Genomic DNA, 15,761 nt, shown 5'->3' with positions numbered 1-15,761 from the left:
TGTGCTACGTTTTCTCCAGATGACACTCTTTTCAAGTCATTCCGTGAAAAAACCGTAAATACCGTTGGATAAAAGCTATGAAAAATGGACTTTTTTTTTAAATAGTTCCTTTACTAATCCGAAATATGTTGATGGTGTTTTCGGTAACAAATTCAAAATGGAGTTATCTGCTACGAGTCACACATACAGTAATACAATATTTTGTTTTAAATTCAACATTGAAATGTGACATTTTGACAGCCACCGTAGTGATACGCCGATGCACGCCGCCGCCGCCGCCGATCAAATACAACGGCGTCACGTCGCCACGCCGCCGAGGCAAAAACGGATCCCACGCCCCCGCTCCGGTCTATCGGATCTTTTGAGGTAAATTAATGCTTCAATGGATCCGCTTCTTTTTCTTTGCATATCAATTTGAAATTTACTTGGTGGTAAATCGCCTAGAGACTCGCATCGTCTACGCTTAGTTAATACATTTTCTGTCATTATCTCTGGTACTTTAAGATTTTTGTCGATTTTTTATGCTTCCGTTTTCAATAAATTATAAACCACATTAAGATATTCATATGTTATCGGTTAGTTATCGATTCATGCTCGGGTACCAATACGACCTTAAATTATTGCTGGAATCCATCTCACTATTTCCTTCATTTTTTTTTAAATCTTTATTAAGTAGATTTTTAGTCACTTCAAATGCTTTCATTATCTTTTCCTCTTTTTTAAAGTCATTCTTTGGATAACATATTTTCATTTAAATGAGCATTACTTCTAACATCATATGAATATTCTTCATTTTTGGATTCATCAAATGTAATAATTTTCTTCACTTCTTCTTCATTTTTGACGTAGGACTACGTCTGTGATTTCTATATGGGGGTACACTTTGTGAAAACCTCAAATGGAACATGTAACAAAATTCTGAAAGATTGGAACTTTAATAGCTCAGCTGCCCCTGGACCAATTTCAATAATTTTATAACCAATCGATCAGGTATATTTCTACGCACCTGATAAATTTAAGACTTTATCATTTTGCAAAAAGTCAATATTGAAAATTGCACGAATGTAAAACTGTTTCTTTGTTAATTAAAATTATCACTGATTGCCTGCGAAAAGCGATTTCCCTAACACAGATTTCAAAGTTGAATTCCATCCAGTCTCACCAAACGGTGTTTATTCAATCACCGCGTGGTGAGTGGTGGTGTTATCCAGTACACAACGAAAGGCTCCCCGCAAGCAGCCAGCTACCAAGTCTGGCCTCAACCGCTGTTAGGATTCAGTTCCAATCACCGTGTGTGGTGGTGTCCGGTCGTCGACATCAGCAGCAGCAGTTCTTTCGGCGTGTAGCGTTGAACATTGTTCTCCTCCAGTACGCAACGAAAGGCTTCCTGTAAGCAGTGAGCTGCAGTCCACATGCGCTTCCATAGAAGGAGGAAGAAGCCGCACCGCTATTGATCGGAATCAGTACCTCATTCCAAATAACATACAGCTAACCACCCAAGTAACAATTTTGGTTTTATGAGGGTTCTGTAGACCATGATTTAGACTTGTAGAATGCTATAAAACCGAGATAAAACCAGGAATGATACTTGGGCAGCCTCATCTGTGTTTAACACCATCACGAGAAAACGGTCCTTTTCAGGGCCACCATAAATTTGTAAAAGAGTATTTTTTGAACATTTGTCAAGGTCATCAATCGGATGTCAGTTCCCATATCAAGATAGAGATGGAATTAGGGCGTAACAGCTTTTGTAAACAATGACTTATTTCGTTGATGTCTTGAAAGTCAAGGCTCACCTACGGAAATCAACATCACCATCAGGTAGGGTAAGACTTCCCTACCCGACGGTAATGTTGGTTTACGTGGGCTGCCTTGAATTCCTAAAAATCATCGAGAGAAGTCATTGTTTACAAAAGCTGTTACGCCTAATTCCAGCTCTTTTAAGATATGTTTAAATCTAACATACCATGTTCTTGAAGGCAACATTGGGGGTGTGATTTCAAAAACCAAAGTCGGTCGCGGCATGCAAGTGGTCTGATTTTGATCCAGAGATGATGGATTTCAATTCTTAACACGCCAATCGATAGGAATTTTATTCTACGAATCTGTTAAAATTAATATTTTATCATTTTGCAAAATGCCACTATTGAAAATTGCACGAATACTGTTGCTATGATAGTTAAAATTATCACCGATTGCCTGTGAAAATCGATTTCCCTAACACAGATTTCAAAGTTGAATTCCATTCGGTCTCACCAAACGGTGAACATTTTCCAAGTAAATATCACTTGAAGTTAATAGGAAATCTTCAGGAGGATATATGTCATTTCTGTGGTATAGAAAAGGAAGACTCTGCCTACCTGCTATGCTCTTGTAAAGCAATCTTCAATAAAAGGCGTATTTTTCTGGATAAGGAGCTGGCATAACCCTTTGATATTTGGAATGCAGGTCCCAGTCAAGTAGTACATTTCATTCGAAATTTAATACCACGCTGCGAAAACACTTTTGGTCAGTCAATGTCGGTTGCTTAACAAAATAGTGATACGAAATACTGATAAAGCAATATAAAAACGGGGAATATATAACAATAGATCAAAGTGATAGTCGCAAATATGAATATACTCAACTCAGAAAAAAATCAATGAAAACCATTTTATTCCTTTGGTTTGTTTTTTCCGTCGATCTTGTTTTTCGTGCTGAGCACCAATGCTACTGACGTGCCAGGAAGGCAGCTCCCACACCTGGACCCTACCTATCGACCCATCAGCTCATGAACCGGGGACCAACGGCTTTACTTCCCATCCGAAGGAAGGCGTGATCAGAGATGTTATGCCTCAGAACATCCCGGCGGCGCCGACTGGGATTGAACCCAGGCCTGCTGGGATGAGAGGTAATCACGCTTACCACTACACCACCGGCGCCGTTAATGTAAACCATTTTAGTTTATTATTTTTCTAAATAATATTATTTAGAAGTAAGACGTAAAATATAATTATCAATGTAACAAAATGATATACTCTTGATTGACAACAAGTTATAAAGTTTCCTTGAAACATAAACAAGTTCAGAGTGATGCTGCAGAAATTAATTGCGGAAAGTCACACCTCAGACAGACGAAAGATTCAATATTAGTATTGAATCTGCGCTGTTGAGGATCAAGAAAAAATGATTTTAATCGTTGCGTAGTTAACGCAACATACATTTTAGCATGGTCATTTAGTATAGTTCAGAATAATCAAACATATTTATTATGTAGCAAAGTAGGGCCATTATGTTTTTTCCTTGATTTATTTTCCGTCGATTTTGTTTTCCATGCTGAGCACCAATGCTACCGACGCCAGGTAGTCAGCTCCCACACCTGGACCCTACCTATCGACCCATCAAACGCATGAACTAGCGAGCAAGGGCTTTACTTCCCTTCCGAAGGAAGGCGTGATCAGAGATGTTATGCCCCAGAACATCTCCGAGGCACCGACTGGGATTGAACGCAGGCCTGTTTACGGTATTCCGTTTGCAATAAAGTCGATTTACGCGAAATTTTGTTAAAATATACATGCATTATAGTGTAAATTTACACCAAATCTAGCGTAACTGAACACTGTTACATCAAAGTTTTATTAAAATAAGTAGAAATCCCACAGTTTTATTATTCTTGTAGCCTGATTCCTTGTTCACTGTCCTGTATGTCAATCCATTCAAACGCCATTAAACCCATCACTAAGCACCTTGCGTCTCCATATATATGCTGGACTGTTCATGGCTGCATGAGAAACGTTTCTGTTAAAAGTCCTCATCTAAAGTTTTGAACCAATTCCATGAGTGTTGTAAGAGAATATGACCCCAAACTTGCTTTGCCTAACTGAACTTTTAAACTTCAAATCCACGCTATTTCAATTGTCTCCGATCAGAGCCAAACATTTCAAACATTCCTCTTTACCCATCATCTTACGACAGCATGCAACAATAACATCGCGCGAGGGCAAGTGTTGGTAAAAGTAGATGAAAATAAAAACCTCCTCCTACGTGACAGGAATACTCAAAATCAATTTCCCTTCGGACAGTATAGTGACAATTTGTCTGTAACTTACAGTTTCGGAAGACACTTGTTCGGGTTTTTGTTTCTACTACTACCTCCCCACAGAAATTGTAGCATATCGTATCAACTAAAACCGCAGCGTAGCGGCCGACGAAGACGATCCAACAATGACGGAGGCGCCAAATTTACCCTCCATGTTCGACGACGCCTGCAACCAGCAGCAGCAGCAGTAACAGTGCGTAGGTATGTTGCTACATCCGAATCGGACGCTAACGAACTTTTCCGAATCTGTCTCCGGCAAATCACTGCCCCATTGCCGAATCCTTCCCCCTTGGTTCAACACCGGAAGGTCGTATATAAACTCAAGTGATTAATTTTTCCACCATCAGAGCATCAATTCCGTTCCCCGTGAGCACATCGAGCGTGTGAGCTGAGCAAGTTTAGAATTTATAGATTAGCAGACTTTGTGCGTGTCGTCGAGATGGCATTCAAATATGTGGTGTTGGCTGTCGCCCTTGTTGGGCTGGTCGGAGCTAATCCAGCGAATAAACCTGCCTTCTGGAAGGGAACCCCCATGGATGGGATGGTCGAGGAGATGAGATCCATGTGCAGCTCGGATAACGACTCCGGGGCTTGCCTGAAGTACAAGATCATGTACTTCTTGGATACCGTGTTCAAAAAGGATAACTTCCAGGTAGGTTGATCAATGGTTTTGAAAAATCAAATGCTTAATTGGTGATCTTCGTTTCAGCTCACTGATGACGTCGAGGTTCACGGAAACGGATACGCTGGAAATGGAGCACGCAGCAGCAATGGAATCATCGACAACGTCGAAGAGTACCTGAAAAGCCACGATGTTACCTTCAAGCTGCCAGTGGCTGATGCTAAGGTCACCGTCTCGCCACGCAACCTGGACAACGAAGAACTGAGCCTGACTGTCAGCTTCCCAAAAACCTCGGGACGTAGCGCCGTTGAAGCTCGCAAGTCCAAGCTGAAGAAGATCGTCATTCCAATCATGGTGTTCATTCTGCTGAAGGCCATGACTCTGATCCCAATGGCTCTCGGAATCCTCGGACTGAAGGCCTGGAACTCCCTGCAGCTGTCCTTCTTCTCCTTCATCGTGTCCGTTGGTCTGGCCATCTTCCAGCTGTGCAAGAAGGTACGTGTTTTGTCCTTGTAAAATTTAATCAACTGGATTTTAATTGAGATTTCCCTAATCTAGCTTGCCGTTGACAACCATCACCCACACATTGCCGCTCACGGTCCATGGGATGCTGGCCGATCGTTTGCCGCTGCTCCAATTGAACCTGAGTACGTCGGACAGGATCTGGCCTACAATGCCTATGCCTAAAGCAGGATGCAGGAGAGCCGAAACAAAAGACTCGAATCATTGCTCGGAGCGAGCAAATCTAGTGACACCAAAAGTGAATTTTTCACTCTACTTGGATAATGCGTGTAGTATCGAATTAATTTATTTATTTATTTGCGCCCCTCTCAAACTAAGATGCTTTATTGATACGAACTGTTAAAGTGCAATAAAAATCGAACGAATGTAAAGTGATTTTGAAACGTTGTTACTAAATCTTTTATTGAAATGCTAAGTTTCCGATAAATTTTAAATTATTACCATCGTCAGACCACCACATTTGAATGCGATGCGCTGTTGGGGAACATGGAACACTTCCGGGAAACAGTGACTTGTTGCCAATTTTAATTAAATTCCAACACATTTTCGCGGATTTATGTAGAAGCATAGCTAGTTAATTCACAGATCCTCAGAATAGAAGTAGAAAACGAATTTTAAATAGTTGAAGATGCTAATTTCAAATAGGAAGGTACAAATCGGTTTTATCATCTCTCTTTACCAAACTCCCCCTTTGGAGAGAGATCCAAAGGGGGAGTTTGGTAAAGAGAGATGATAAAACCGATTTGTACCTTCCTAAAAGTTGTCCTAGCTCGCTGTCTACTCTCTATATGCAATTTTCACACTGCCGTACTCTAAAACGGAACTATCAATTCTATCTTCTATACAATTCTATAATTCTCATCTATCGTATAAAAATTACCACTTTGGTCTGTTATTTGAAATTAGCATCTTCAACTATGTAAATCGTTGACACGTTGACTTCACGCAGAAGTAATACTAAAACATATAGTCGAAGAATTTTAAATGTCAAACATTAAATTTTTCCCCGGGGCGCATTTTACCCCAGAAGCCCTTACCTCAACAATGAGCAGTCCCACGTCATATGACGAATCGATCAGGCTCGACCTTCTCCGCTTGCATGATAATTGTATATTATGGGCAATCATTCACATTTGTGCTAACATTCAGCCATTTTGAATCTTGCATTTATTTTCAAAATGGCGTATTGGACATTTTTCAATAAACCGAAAACGTCTCTTTTAATTGTCTTGAAGGCGCAAACGGGCGGCTCCAAACGAAGTATACGGTTTAACAGGAAAAACGGAGAAAAGTTTATTTAAACGTCTGTACTACACGAAGTGCGATTGTGGAATGAACAGTTATTAATTTTCACAAACAGGTAACGGGTCGTTGCCAGGGAGAGCTTCCCAACAACGTAACAAGGGAAAGCGATGGCTGATTGCCTACTACGCCAACACCCCTTCTCAATCGGCCATTCCAAGGCCTTGGCACAGCTTCTCCATGCGCACCGCGTCCACCTGTTTGGTGAACAAATCCGCCAGTTGCTTCTCGGTACTGATATACTTCACCGCTACACGTCCATTCGCAATGTGGTCCCGGAGGAAGTGGTGCTTGATATCTATGTGCTTGCTTCTCTTGCTTTCACAATTCTTCGCCATACCTATCGCTCCTTGATTGTCCTCAAATATTACGACCGGATCCGCAGGCCGCTTCAATTGAAGATCTTCCATCACTCCGGACAACCAGATCGCTTCCGAAACAGCAGAACTCAGCGACACATACTCCGCTTCACTCGAAGATGTAGCAACGGTAACCTGCTTTTTGCTGGACCACGATATAGGATTACCGAATATCGTGAACAGGTAGCCGCTGACTGACTTCCTGTCTTCCGCATCCGATGCCCAGTCGGCGTCAGCATATCCGACCAACGCTTCCGCTGATTCGTCGCGTACAAACTTCAGGTGCTTCGTTTTCGTCCCTTTCAAATACCGTACTATACGCTTGAGGCATTTCCAATGGTTAACTGTTGGGTTCTGTTGGTAACGGCCCAGGAATCCGACGGGGAAACACAAATCAGGCCTGGTGCACAGCATTACGTACATAATTGTGCCCAGCAGATCACGGTACGGTTCTTGGGTTGACTCACCATCGCGGGAAACAACCAGGTTCTTCTCCATAGGCGTCTTGGTCGGGTTACAATCCGTCATCTTAAAGCGTATCAATATTTTTTCGATATTCGTTTCTTGAGAGGAATTCGTCGCACGGTCGTATTCTAGTTTCATACCTAGGAAACGACTGATCTCACCGCAGTCCGTCATCTTTATCGTCGAACTCAGGGCTTTCTTCAGATTCACAATCGTTTCAATCTTCCTCCCAGAGATGAGCAAATCGTCCACATATATATATATATTTTTATTAAATTTCGTCTCCTGGTACCACCCGCACGTAGAGACAGTAGTCGTGCAGCGATCAACGAAATCCCAAACTCAGCAACCGATCGTTGAACTTTTCGTTCCAGCACCTTGGGGATTGCTTGAGGCCGTACAGGGACTTGAGTAAGCGGCACACTGCATTAGGGGATGCTGCAGCATCGTCGGGAACCGCCATGTACAATTCCTCTTTCAGGTCGCCGTGCAAAAACGCCGTCTTGACGTCCATTTGATGGAAGTGGAAACAATGTTGCACTCCGACCGCAAAAACCGTCCTGCTGGTGGCCAGTTTTGCAACAGGAGCGAATGTCTCCTCGTAATCGACTCCAGCCTTCTGCAGGAATCCTTTCACCACCTCGCCTTATGTTTGACCGCATTGCCGGCCGAATCGTCCTTCAGCCGAAAAACCCATTTCGATTTCAAAGGCTTCCCTCCCTTCGGACAGCTCGTAAGACGCCAGACCTTGTTCTCCTCCATGAAACGTAACTCATCTCGTACCGCAGTCATCCACATGGCTCGGTCAGCACGCTGGGGCAGTTCATCAAACGATTCGGGTATATCTGCGGAAATCAATTCGCCAGAAATAGCTCTATAACCGATAAAGTAATCAAATAACTTACCGGGGAGCCTGCGCTCCCGTTCGCTATGCCTCGACGACAATTCACTAGGAATTTCGCGTCTTTCTGTGGGCGAAGAAAGCGCATTTTCTGGTTCTTCAAGATCATCGTCGGGTTCTGCTTCAATTCGATTGATTTCAGGTTCATCATTGGCTTCACGAATTTCATCTGTGGGGACCGGCTGGCAACGTTCCCCCTCTTGCTCGAACGGGTAAAGGACGGTCAATGTGACATCGTCTTTTTGCTGCATCACAGCGTACGGGAAGGACGACTCATCAAACTTGACGTCTCGAGCAATCGTAAGCTTTCGAGCCACCGGGTCCCACACGCGGTAGCCGTTCGGAGCGTACCCAACCATGACCATCTCTTTGCTCTTCGCATCCAACTTACGCCTTTGCTGCTTCGGAATCCACACGAAACTCTTGCAGCCAAACACACGAAGTTTGTCCAGATCCGGTCTGATACCGAACCACATCTCAGCCGGGGTAACACCAGAGGGCAACGCACTTGTTGGGCTTCGGTTCATCAAGTAAACGCAGGCGAGGGCTGCTTCGGCACATTGGATTGGATGAGCACGAACCTCTCCGCTACACCATTCTGCTGGGGCGTATACGCAACCGTTGTCTCTAGCTGTATCCCTTTTCTCTTGTAGAACTGCATCTGATTTGTGGAACAATACTCTCGTCCCTGGTCCACCGGCATTCTTGAAATGGACTTTCCCGGAATAGCCGTGACCTTTGCTTCGAATTCCTGAAATTTCTCGAATACCTCTGATTTGCGCTTCAGCAAACATATCATCGAGAAATGAGTATGGTCATCGATGAAACTGACTATGTAACGAGAACCATCCCATGCCAGCGGATCGATCGGTCCACAAACATCAGAATGACTGGCCCTAGCTCGCGTTCCGTTGAACGGTTCTCGGCATTGCTTGGCTTGCACGCAGCCGTCGCAGAAATCAATTTTGGTTGTTTTTTCATTCATACCTTTCAGCATTCCTTTCCGGGCCATGGTCTTCAATCCGCGTTGGCCGATATGCCCCAGTCGACGATGCCACAGGTTTCCAATCGATACTTCGCAGTGATTCGCTTCAACTTCCTCCAACGACAGCTCAAGCTCGTACAGGTTGCTTCGAAGGTGTCCAGTGGCCAGTAACTTACCACTTTTCTTCAGAACTGCTACGTTTCCAGAGAACAAGACATCGATCCCAGGGTTGCTGGTTACGTTGATTTCGCCAATCTGTTCAGCAAGCATAGCTTCTCCTTCCTTGGCGACCTTGATCTCCACGCGACTGGTCATCTTCTTCAGGGCAGCAAAAAAGAGGTTTGTCGCCAACCAGGTGGTCACTGCACCCGGAATCAAGCTTGAAAAGGATTCGTCCAGGCCGCTTTTCCGCAATGTTTGCATCGGCCATGAAACTGATGGCATCCTTCTTCGCTGAATTGGCTTCACGCTGGTGACAATCCTTTTTCATGTGGTCGAGACACCCGCATTTGTTGCACTTACCTAGGAATTTCTGGGATTTCTTTTGGGATCTTGAGTCACCCGAGAACGCTGCCGACTTGTCTTCAACTGAATCGCCCTGCCGGTCGAATCGCTTCCTTTCTTCAGCCAATAGACGTTCTCCAGGGCCGTGACTAGGGGATCGAAAGAGTCTGCAAGCGTCAAGAAAAGTTGCGGCACCAGATCACTTTCCGTCAGAGTTGCTCCGGCCGTCTTCAATTTTCTCACGAGCTCGTCGAATTCAAGTAGATGCGTCCGCATGTCCCCTTCCTTCATCCGCAAACGAGCCAACTGCTTCCGTACTAACGTTTGGCTCGCGACAGACTTCTTCGCATAAGCCGCCTCCAGACTGACCCACATCTCCTTCGTGGTCACCTTCTCTAGACCGACAGGCAACCCACCAGCAACGCCTTGGAGATCCGGTCCGTTTCTTCAAACTTCTTCTTTGCAGCTTGGAGCCACCTCGGTCAGCACATCCGCGACACCTTTAGCTTCCATGAACAGGCGCACTCGATAACTCCAGTTTTGGAAGTCAGCTCCGCTTCCACGCAGCAACGGGATGTTACACGAAACGTCCTTCGCGGTGGTGCCCATAACCTTTTGAAGGGACAAACGGGAGACTCCACAATTGCACTTCGTGTAGTACAGACGTTTAAATAAACGTTTTTCCTGTTAAACCGTATACTTCGTTTGGAGTCTCCCGTTTGTCCCTTCAAGAAATTGAAATGACGCCTGAGACAAAATTGTAGAGAAAAATTAAATCTTTCTCGATAAAGTATTCACGCTAAATGTTAAATAGTTATTTTGAGAAAAAAAAGTGATAAAAAATTAAAAAAAAACATTTTTAACACATTTAATTTTTTTTTCAAATAGCCTGCCAAAAATGTAAATTTTGAAACACTTTAATTGGACACCTTAAAAATATATAATAATCAATTTTTGTTTTTATTTTTTTATTTTTAGTGGTACGTAAAGGACATTTGTAAACAAAAATTAATGTTTAAGACATTTCAAATTGCCTCCTGTACAAATATGAGCATGAGCATTACCGACCATAAATTTCAGTAGTTGCTACTCCGTGATTGATCAGATTTAGCGACATTTGCACAAAGAACCATATGAATGGGGCTTGGGATTAGCAATCCATTATCAGTGTGCAAAATCCGGTGAATCCTTATTTTTGAGGTCAATATCGGCGCCTGCCACGGGAAGGGAAAAGATTGTTATTTCGACACCCGTTGTTACTAGAGACATAGTATATCTCAGCATCTCCTCGCTTGTCACGGGAACGATGTTTTTTGTAAGTGGGAAGGGTTAATTAGATCTGGATTCATATTGGAAGTGATGCGATCTTTTAAAGCCTGGTAACCAAATGACGTGACCCTATCTACTAAATAATGTAAAGGGGCTTGGGTTCTATTTCACGATCGTCTGCGCAGTAAGAAAAAACGGTCGCTCTAAGGCCACCGAGCCCTTACATCACAGCAAGCTACGACCGACGATCGTTCATTATCGGTTGCAAGAAGCTATTAAAATAAAATGACATCCCCGAAAGCAGATAAAAATGTCTTCTGAACCGGATCAAGCGTAGCTCACTTTTGTATAAACATATTTTTTTTTAATTTTTACTCGAGGTTTGAAAGGTACATTGTCGAAGGATAGGATCAGGGGAGGAGCTTGGGGGTAAGGTTTCGTTGTCTCATCAGAGTGTTGTCGCCAGTATGAATGGTAGTGCGGTTCTAGTTTCGTCTGGAGTTCGACTGGCTATGGTGACCAGTGGGTGACGATGAGACTCATCGAGACGGGGGGACAAGACAAAAAAAAATCTAATAAAGAGATACAAAAGACAAAGTAATTAAATTCTTATACTAGACATTTGAAGAAACACATAAACTGACTGCATATACCAGATATCGCGAGTTCCCAGCACGTCCCTCATAGGAACATAAGCTTGTCTTCCTTGGGCCTCAAGGGTATTCAAAAGTCGCTCTTTGGCGGTGTCATTATCCATACAATCCCAAACTGCGTGATCGATATCATCGTAACCGTTTCCACACCGACATATGTTGCTGTCCACAAGGTTTATTCTATTGAGATGAGCATCTAGCGAGTAGTGGTTGGACATAAGTCTACTCATCACGCGAATGAAGTCACGACTTAAGTCCAAGCCTTCAAACAACGCTCTCGAAGAAACATTAGGAATAATTGAATGTAACCACCGTCCAAGATTTCCATTGTCCCAATCGGTTTACCAACTCGAAAGGGTACTCTGACGCACTAAATGGTAAAATTCATCGTGTGAAATTTGCCTGTCATAAAATTTGCCTTCCTGCGCACCCACCTTTGCGAGAGAGTCCGCCTTCTCATTGCCTGGGACTGAGCAATGTGAGGGGACCCATACAAAGGTAATCATATATGATCTTTCGACCAGCACACTCATCTGCTCCCTTACCTTTGAAAGGAAATAAGATGAGTGTCTACTTGGTTTCATCGACCGAATAGCCTTAATCGAACTGAGATGAAGTAATGGTCTGCGGGCATGTTGGAAATCATCCCCAATGCGAAGTTGATTGCTGCCAGCTCAGCAACATAAACAGAACAAGGTTCCTGAAGTTTGCGGAAGGCGCTAGAGTTTTCTTTGAAGACACCGAAGCCAGTGGATCCATTGAGACGTGACCCGTCTGTAAAATATCTTTTCACGCAATTGACATGTTGGTACTTTTCAGTAAAAATACGGGGGATAATAATAGGTCGAAGTTGATCGGGAATCCCATGAGTTGCTTGTTTCATGATCATATCATATTCAATTGAGGAACTGCGATTGGTGAAGTGAGCACGGTCTGGAGTGTAACGGTATGTATTGGTGGTAGATTCTCATAAATCAAGATTGTGTGTTCAGCCCAAGAATTTCTTCAAAATGTGTTCATCACTCCGCATTTGATAAGTATTCTGAGAGCTCCCAGAAACGGTTCAGGAGGGGTGGTCTTTATCAATGTCATTCCCACTAAAGAACTTATCAAAATCTAAGGGGGTTAAGTACTCATCCCCTAGGTAAAAAAGTCAAGATCATAGGTATAAAAATGAAACTAAAATAGACTACAAAATGACTTTTTTACCTAGGGGATGAGTACTTAAGGGGGTTAGATTTTGAAAAGTTCTTTAGTGGGAATGACACTGATGAGGACTGCACATTGTAGTCGAAATACGTATCTGCCATGGATACCAAAATGAATTAAGTGGAATTAAATGGAAGATAACCTTTTTTGTTGTTTTATTTAAGCATTCCGCTAACAATCCAATTTCATTATTTCATAATCCGTTCATAATGCCCTCATCTGGTGAATTGCCTTAAAATTGCTTTAATCGTAATATTGGAGTTCTTTCCAATTAATTTCTACGACACTTTCTTCAACAAGTATACTTCCAAAAATTGTATTGGAGTTTTCCATAAAGTTTCCTTGGAATGCAAGCCAAGCTCCATTGGAATTCTCCTAAAAATGTATTAGGAAATCTCTTCAGCGTTCTATTATTTCAAAAATTTCTTTAATATTATCCTTTTAAATCTCTTGGAATCTTCCCGTATTTCCTTTGTAACTATCATCAGAATTGGGGTTCACCTTGAAATTCAATTAGAATTACTTTGAATTATTATCAAAATTAACGTAAAGTTCTTTTTAGGATAGCTTTGACTGAATTCCCTGGGAATATACAACATTATTTCGTTGGAATTATCATCAAAACATCGACAATTTGTCCAAATTTTGATGAGAATGAGCATGAGCATGAGCATGATTGACCTCCCGATGCAACCCTGTTATTGCCAGATCAGCTGTATTTACACAGCGAACCAATTGACGTTGTTTGTGACCAGAGATGCAAGATTTACAGACATCTCTGTGAATTTACAGACTTTTGTTTTTTTCACAGACATTTTTTTCGTTACAGATTTTTACAGACTTTTTAGTTTTTTAACAGATATTAACAGACTTTTGTAATCAAGGGAAAACTTTAAAATTTATTTGGTTAAACTGTTTTACATCTTTAATCAAATTAAACGTGCGATGCATTTTGCAACACGCATTAGAAACTTCGGGTGTTTTTCAATTCACCACACGAACGAGCTGTCACTGTTAAAGACGGTCATAGTTATAGACCTGTCAATGTACTGCCGTAATGTATCCAAAACGAACATTCTCCATAAGATTTGACGGTTTGTTTGGATACGTCAACCCACGTTGGCCAGTCTATAACTTGACTGTCTATAGACACTGTCACTGAAAAAAGGAATGTAATCGAGGGGGATATAAGTCCAAGATTTATTCAAAATTTGCCGAAAATTACTCTAAAGTTTGGTTTATTGATTTATAGTCGGAGAAATCCATTTTATCGGATTCATCCGATATAATCGTGCTTAAATCTCCAAAATAAATAATATTGATTTTTAATGGTTATATCTTTTTTTTTATATCTGTTATATCGGGTCACATCTCTAAAAAATTCATGACAGGTAATGATGACAAGGAACGTCGTGAAATCTCAACTAACAATTCAAAAAGGCTGATCAGCTTTTGTAATCAAATCTTGTAATGATCTTTTCTCGCAAATTGAAGCTCACCTTGCCAAATCAACAACACCGTCGGCTTGGGAAAAATCACTTCTATTTGATGGTGTTATTGATTTGCGTAGGTCTGAAGCACGCCTACGCAAATCAATTTTTTTTTTTTTATTTTATTTGTTTTTCTTCATCGGACTTAACGTGTCTAAATGAAGCCTGATGGGGAAAAGCCTAGAAAAGGCGGAAAACCCCATATCTTTTCGAAATACATGAATCACAATAATACAATACAATTACAACGAACATTAATCAAGTCTATAACATAAAAAAGTTATCCTCCTATGGCATAGAGTTGTCCGTGAATCAGGTAGAAGTCCTCGTCATGCAGTTGAACCAGAAACAAAAAATAAACAGGTAGCACAATCCTTCACGTGTACATTAAATGGACAGCTACTCACCTTCTTAGGAGTCTGCGTTGAATACGGTGACGAAAGGTTTCCGCAGCATAGTTAAAGTCGAAAAACTCGTAAAACTCGTTGAAACGCCCAGACATGAACCGTATTGGGTCATGCAAGCTGTAGTTCGCAGCACGAGGTCCACGATGCAGGAAACTCTTCGACCGAAGAACTCGTTCGGCTGCGTAGATTTCGAATTCAGCCAAGATTCCTGGAGAATCGATATCACCAATAAGTACTTTCGCTGCGAACACGGCCTGACTAATCGTCCGCCTATGTTCTAGCGTTTCAAGACCCAGGATTTGACAACGATTTTCGTACGGCGGAAGGTTCGCAGGGTCATTCCAAGGAAGGTGACGAAAGGCATACCGAACAAATTTCCTTTGAACAGATTCAATCCTCGCTATCTAAACTGCTTGATACGGGCACCATACTACCGAGCAGAATTCCAAGATAGATCGCACTAGAGAGCAGTATAGAGCTTTTAGACAGACAGGATCGCGAAACTCGTCAGCGATCTTGAAAATGAACCCGAGTTGCCTGTTAGCTTTCGCAACGATGCCCGAGTAATGAAGCTTGAATGTTAAGGCGCAATCCAGCGTGATTCCTAGGTCACGAACATTGTCCACACGTTGCAGAAGTTGGTGATTTATCGTATAGTTGAATGGTTTCAGCTTGCGATGAAATGAGATAATATTACATTTTTGTACATTCAACGTGAGATAGTGTCTTGAGCACCACTCTTTGAAAGTATCGATTAGGTGCTGAAGCTGCAAGCAATCGGTGAAGCTACGAACAATCACATAGATCTTCACATCATCCGCGTAGAACGATCGGCAACCAGTTGGGAGGATCAGTCCGGCCTCATTCACAAAAATCGAGAATAGCAATGGTCCCAAGTTGCTACCTTGAGGAACACCGGAGCTGTTTGTAAAATAGTCCGATTGCCGATGTCGGAGAGTTGGAGGCGAACCAGCCCCAGGCTGAAAGCCTCCCTA

General features: G+C 42.4%; 1 protein-coding gene across 1 annotated transcript; it reads left to right on the top strand.

The window, feature by feature from the left end:
• Positions 1–4,410: 4,410 nt before the first annotated feature.
• Osi19 (DUF1676 domain-containing protein Osi19) lies at positions 4,411–5,605 on the top strand. Its single transcript, XM_065220881.1, has 3 exons — positions 4,411–4,730; positions 4,788–5,195; positions 5,259–5,605. The coding sequence occupies exons 1-3, from the start codon at positions 4,518–4,520 to the stop codon at positions 5,385–5,387; spliced, it is 750 nt and encodes a 249-aa protein (XP_065076953.1). The 5' UTR covers positions 4,411–4,517; the 3' UTR covers positions 5,388–5,605.
• The last annotated feature ends 10,156 nt before the right edge of the window (positions 5,606–15,761 follow it).

The sequence above is a fragment of the Ochlerotatus camptorhynchus genome, unplaced genomic scaffold, assembly GCF_037179485.1.
Source record: "Ochlerotatus camptorhynchus isolate MF236.1 unplaced genomic scaffold, CSIRO-AGI_Acam_v1.1 ptg000011l, whole genome shotgun sequence".
NCBI lineage: Eukaryota > Metazoa > Arthropoda > Insecta > Diptera > Culicidae > Ochlerotatus > Ochlerotatus camptorhynchus.
This window is presented reverse-complemented; position numbering and strand designations above follow the sequence as displayed.

Coding starts and splice junctions, on each gene's coding strand:
- Osi19 (XM_065220881.1), top strand. CDS start 4,518: ATGGCATTCAAATATGTGGTGTTGGCTGTCGCCCTTGTTGGGCTGGTC. Junction 4,731..4,787: donor TCAAAAAGGATAACTTCCAG/GTAGGTTGATCA, acceptor TCTTCGTTTCAG/CTCACTGATGACGTCGAGGT. Junction 5,196..5,258: donor TCTTCCAGCTGTGCAAGAAG/GTACGTGTTTTG, acceptor TCCCTAATCTAG/CTTGCCGTTGACAACCATCA.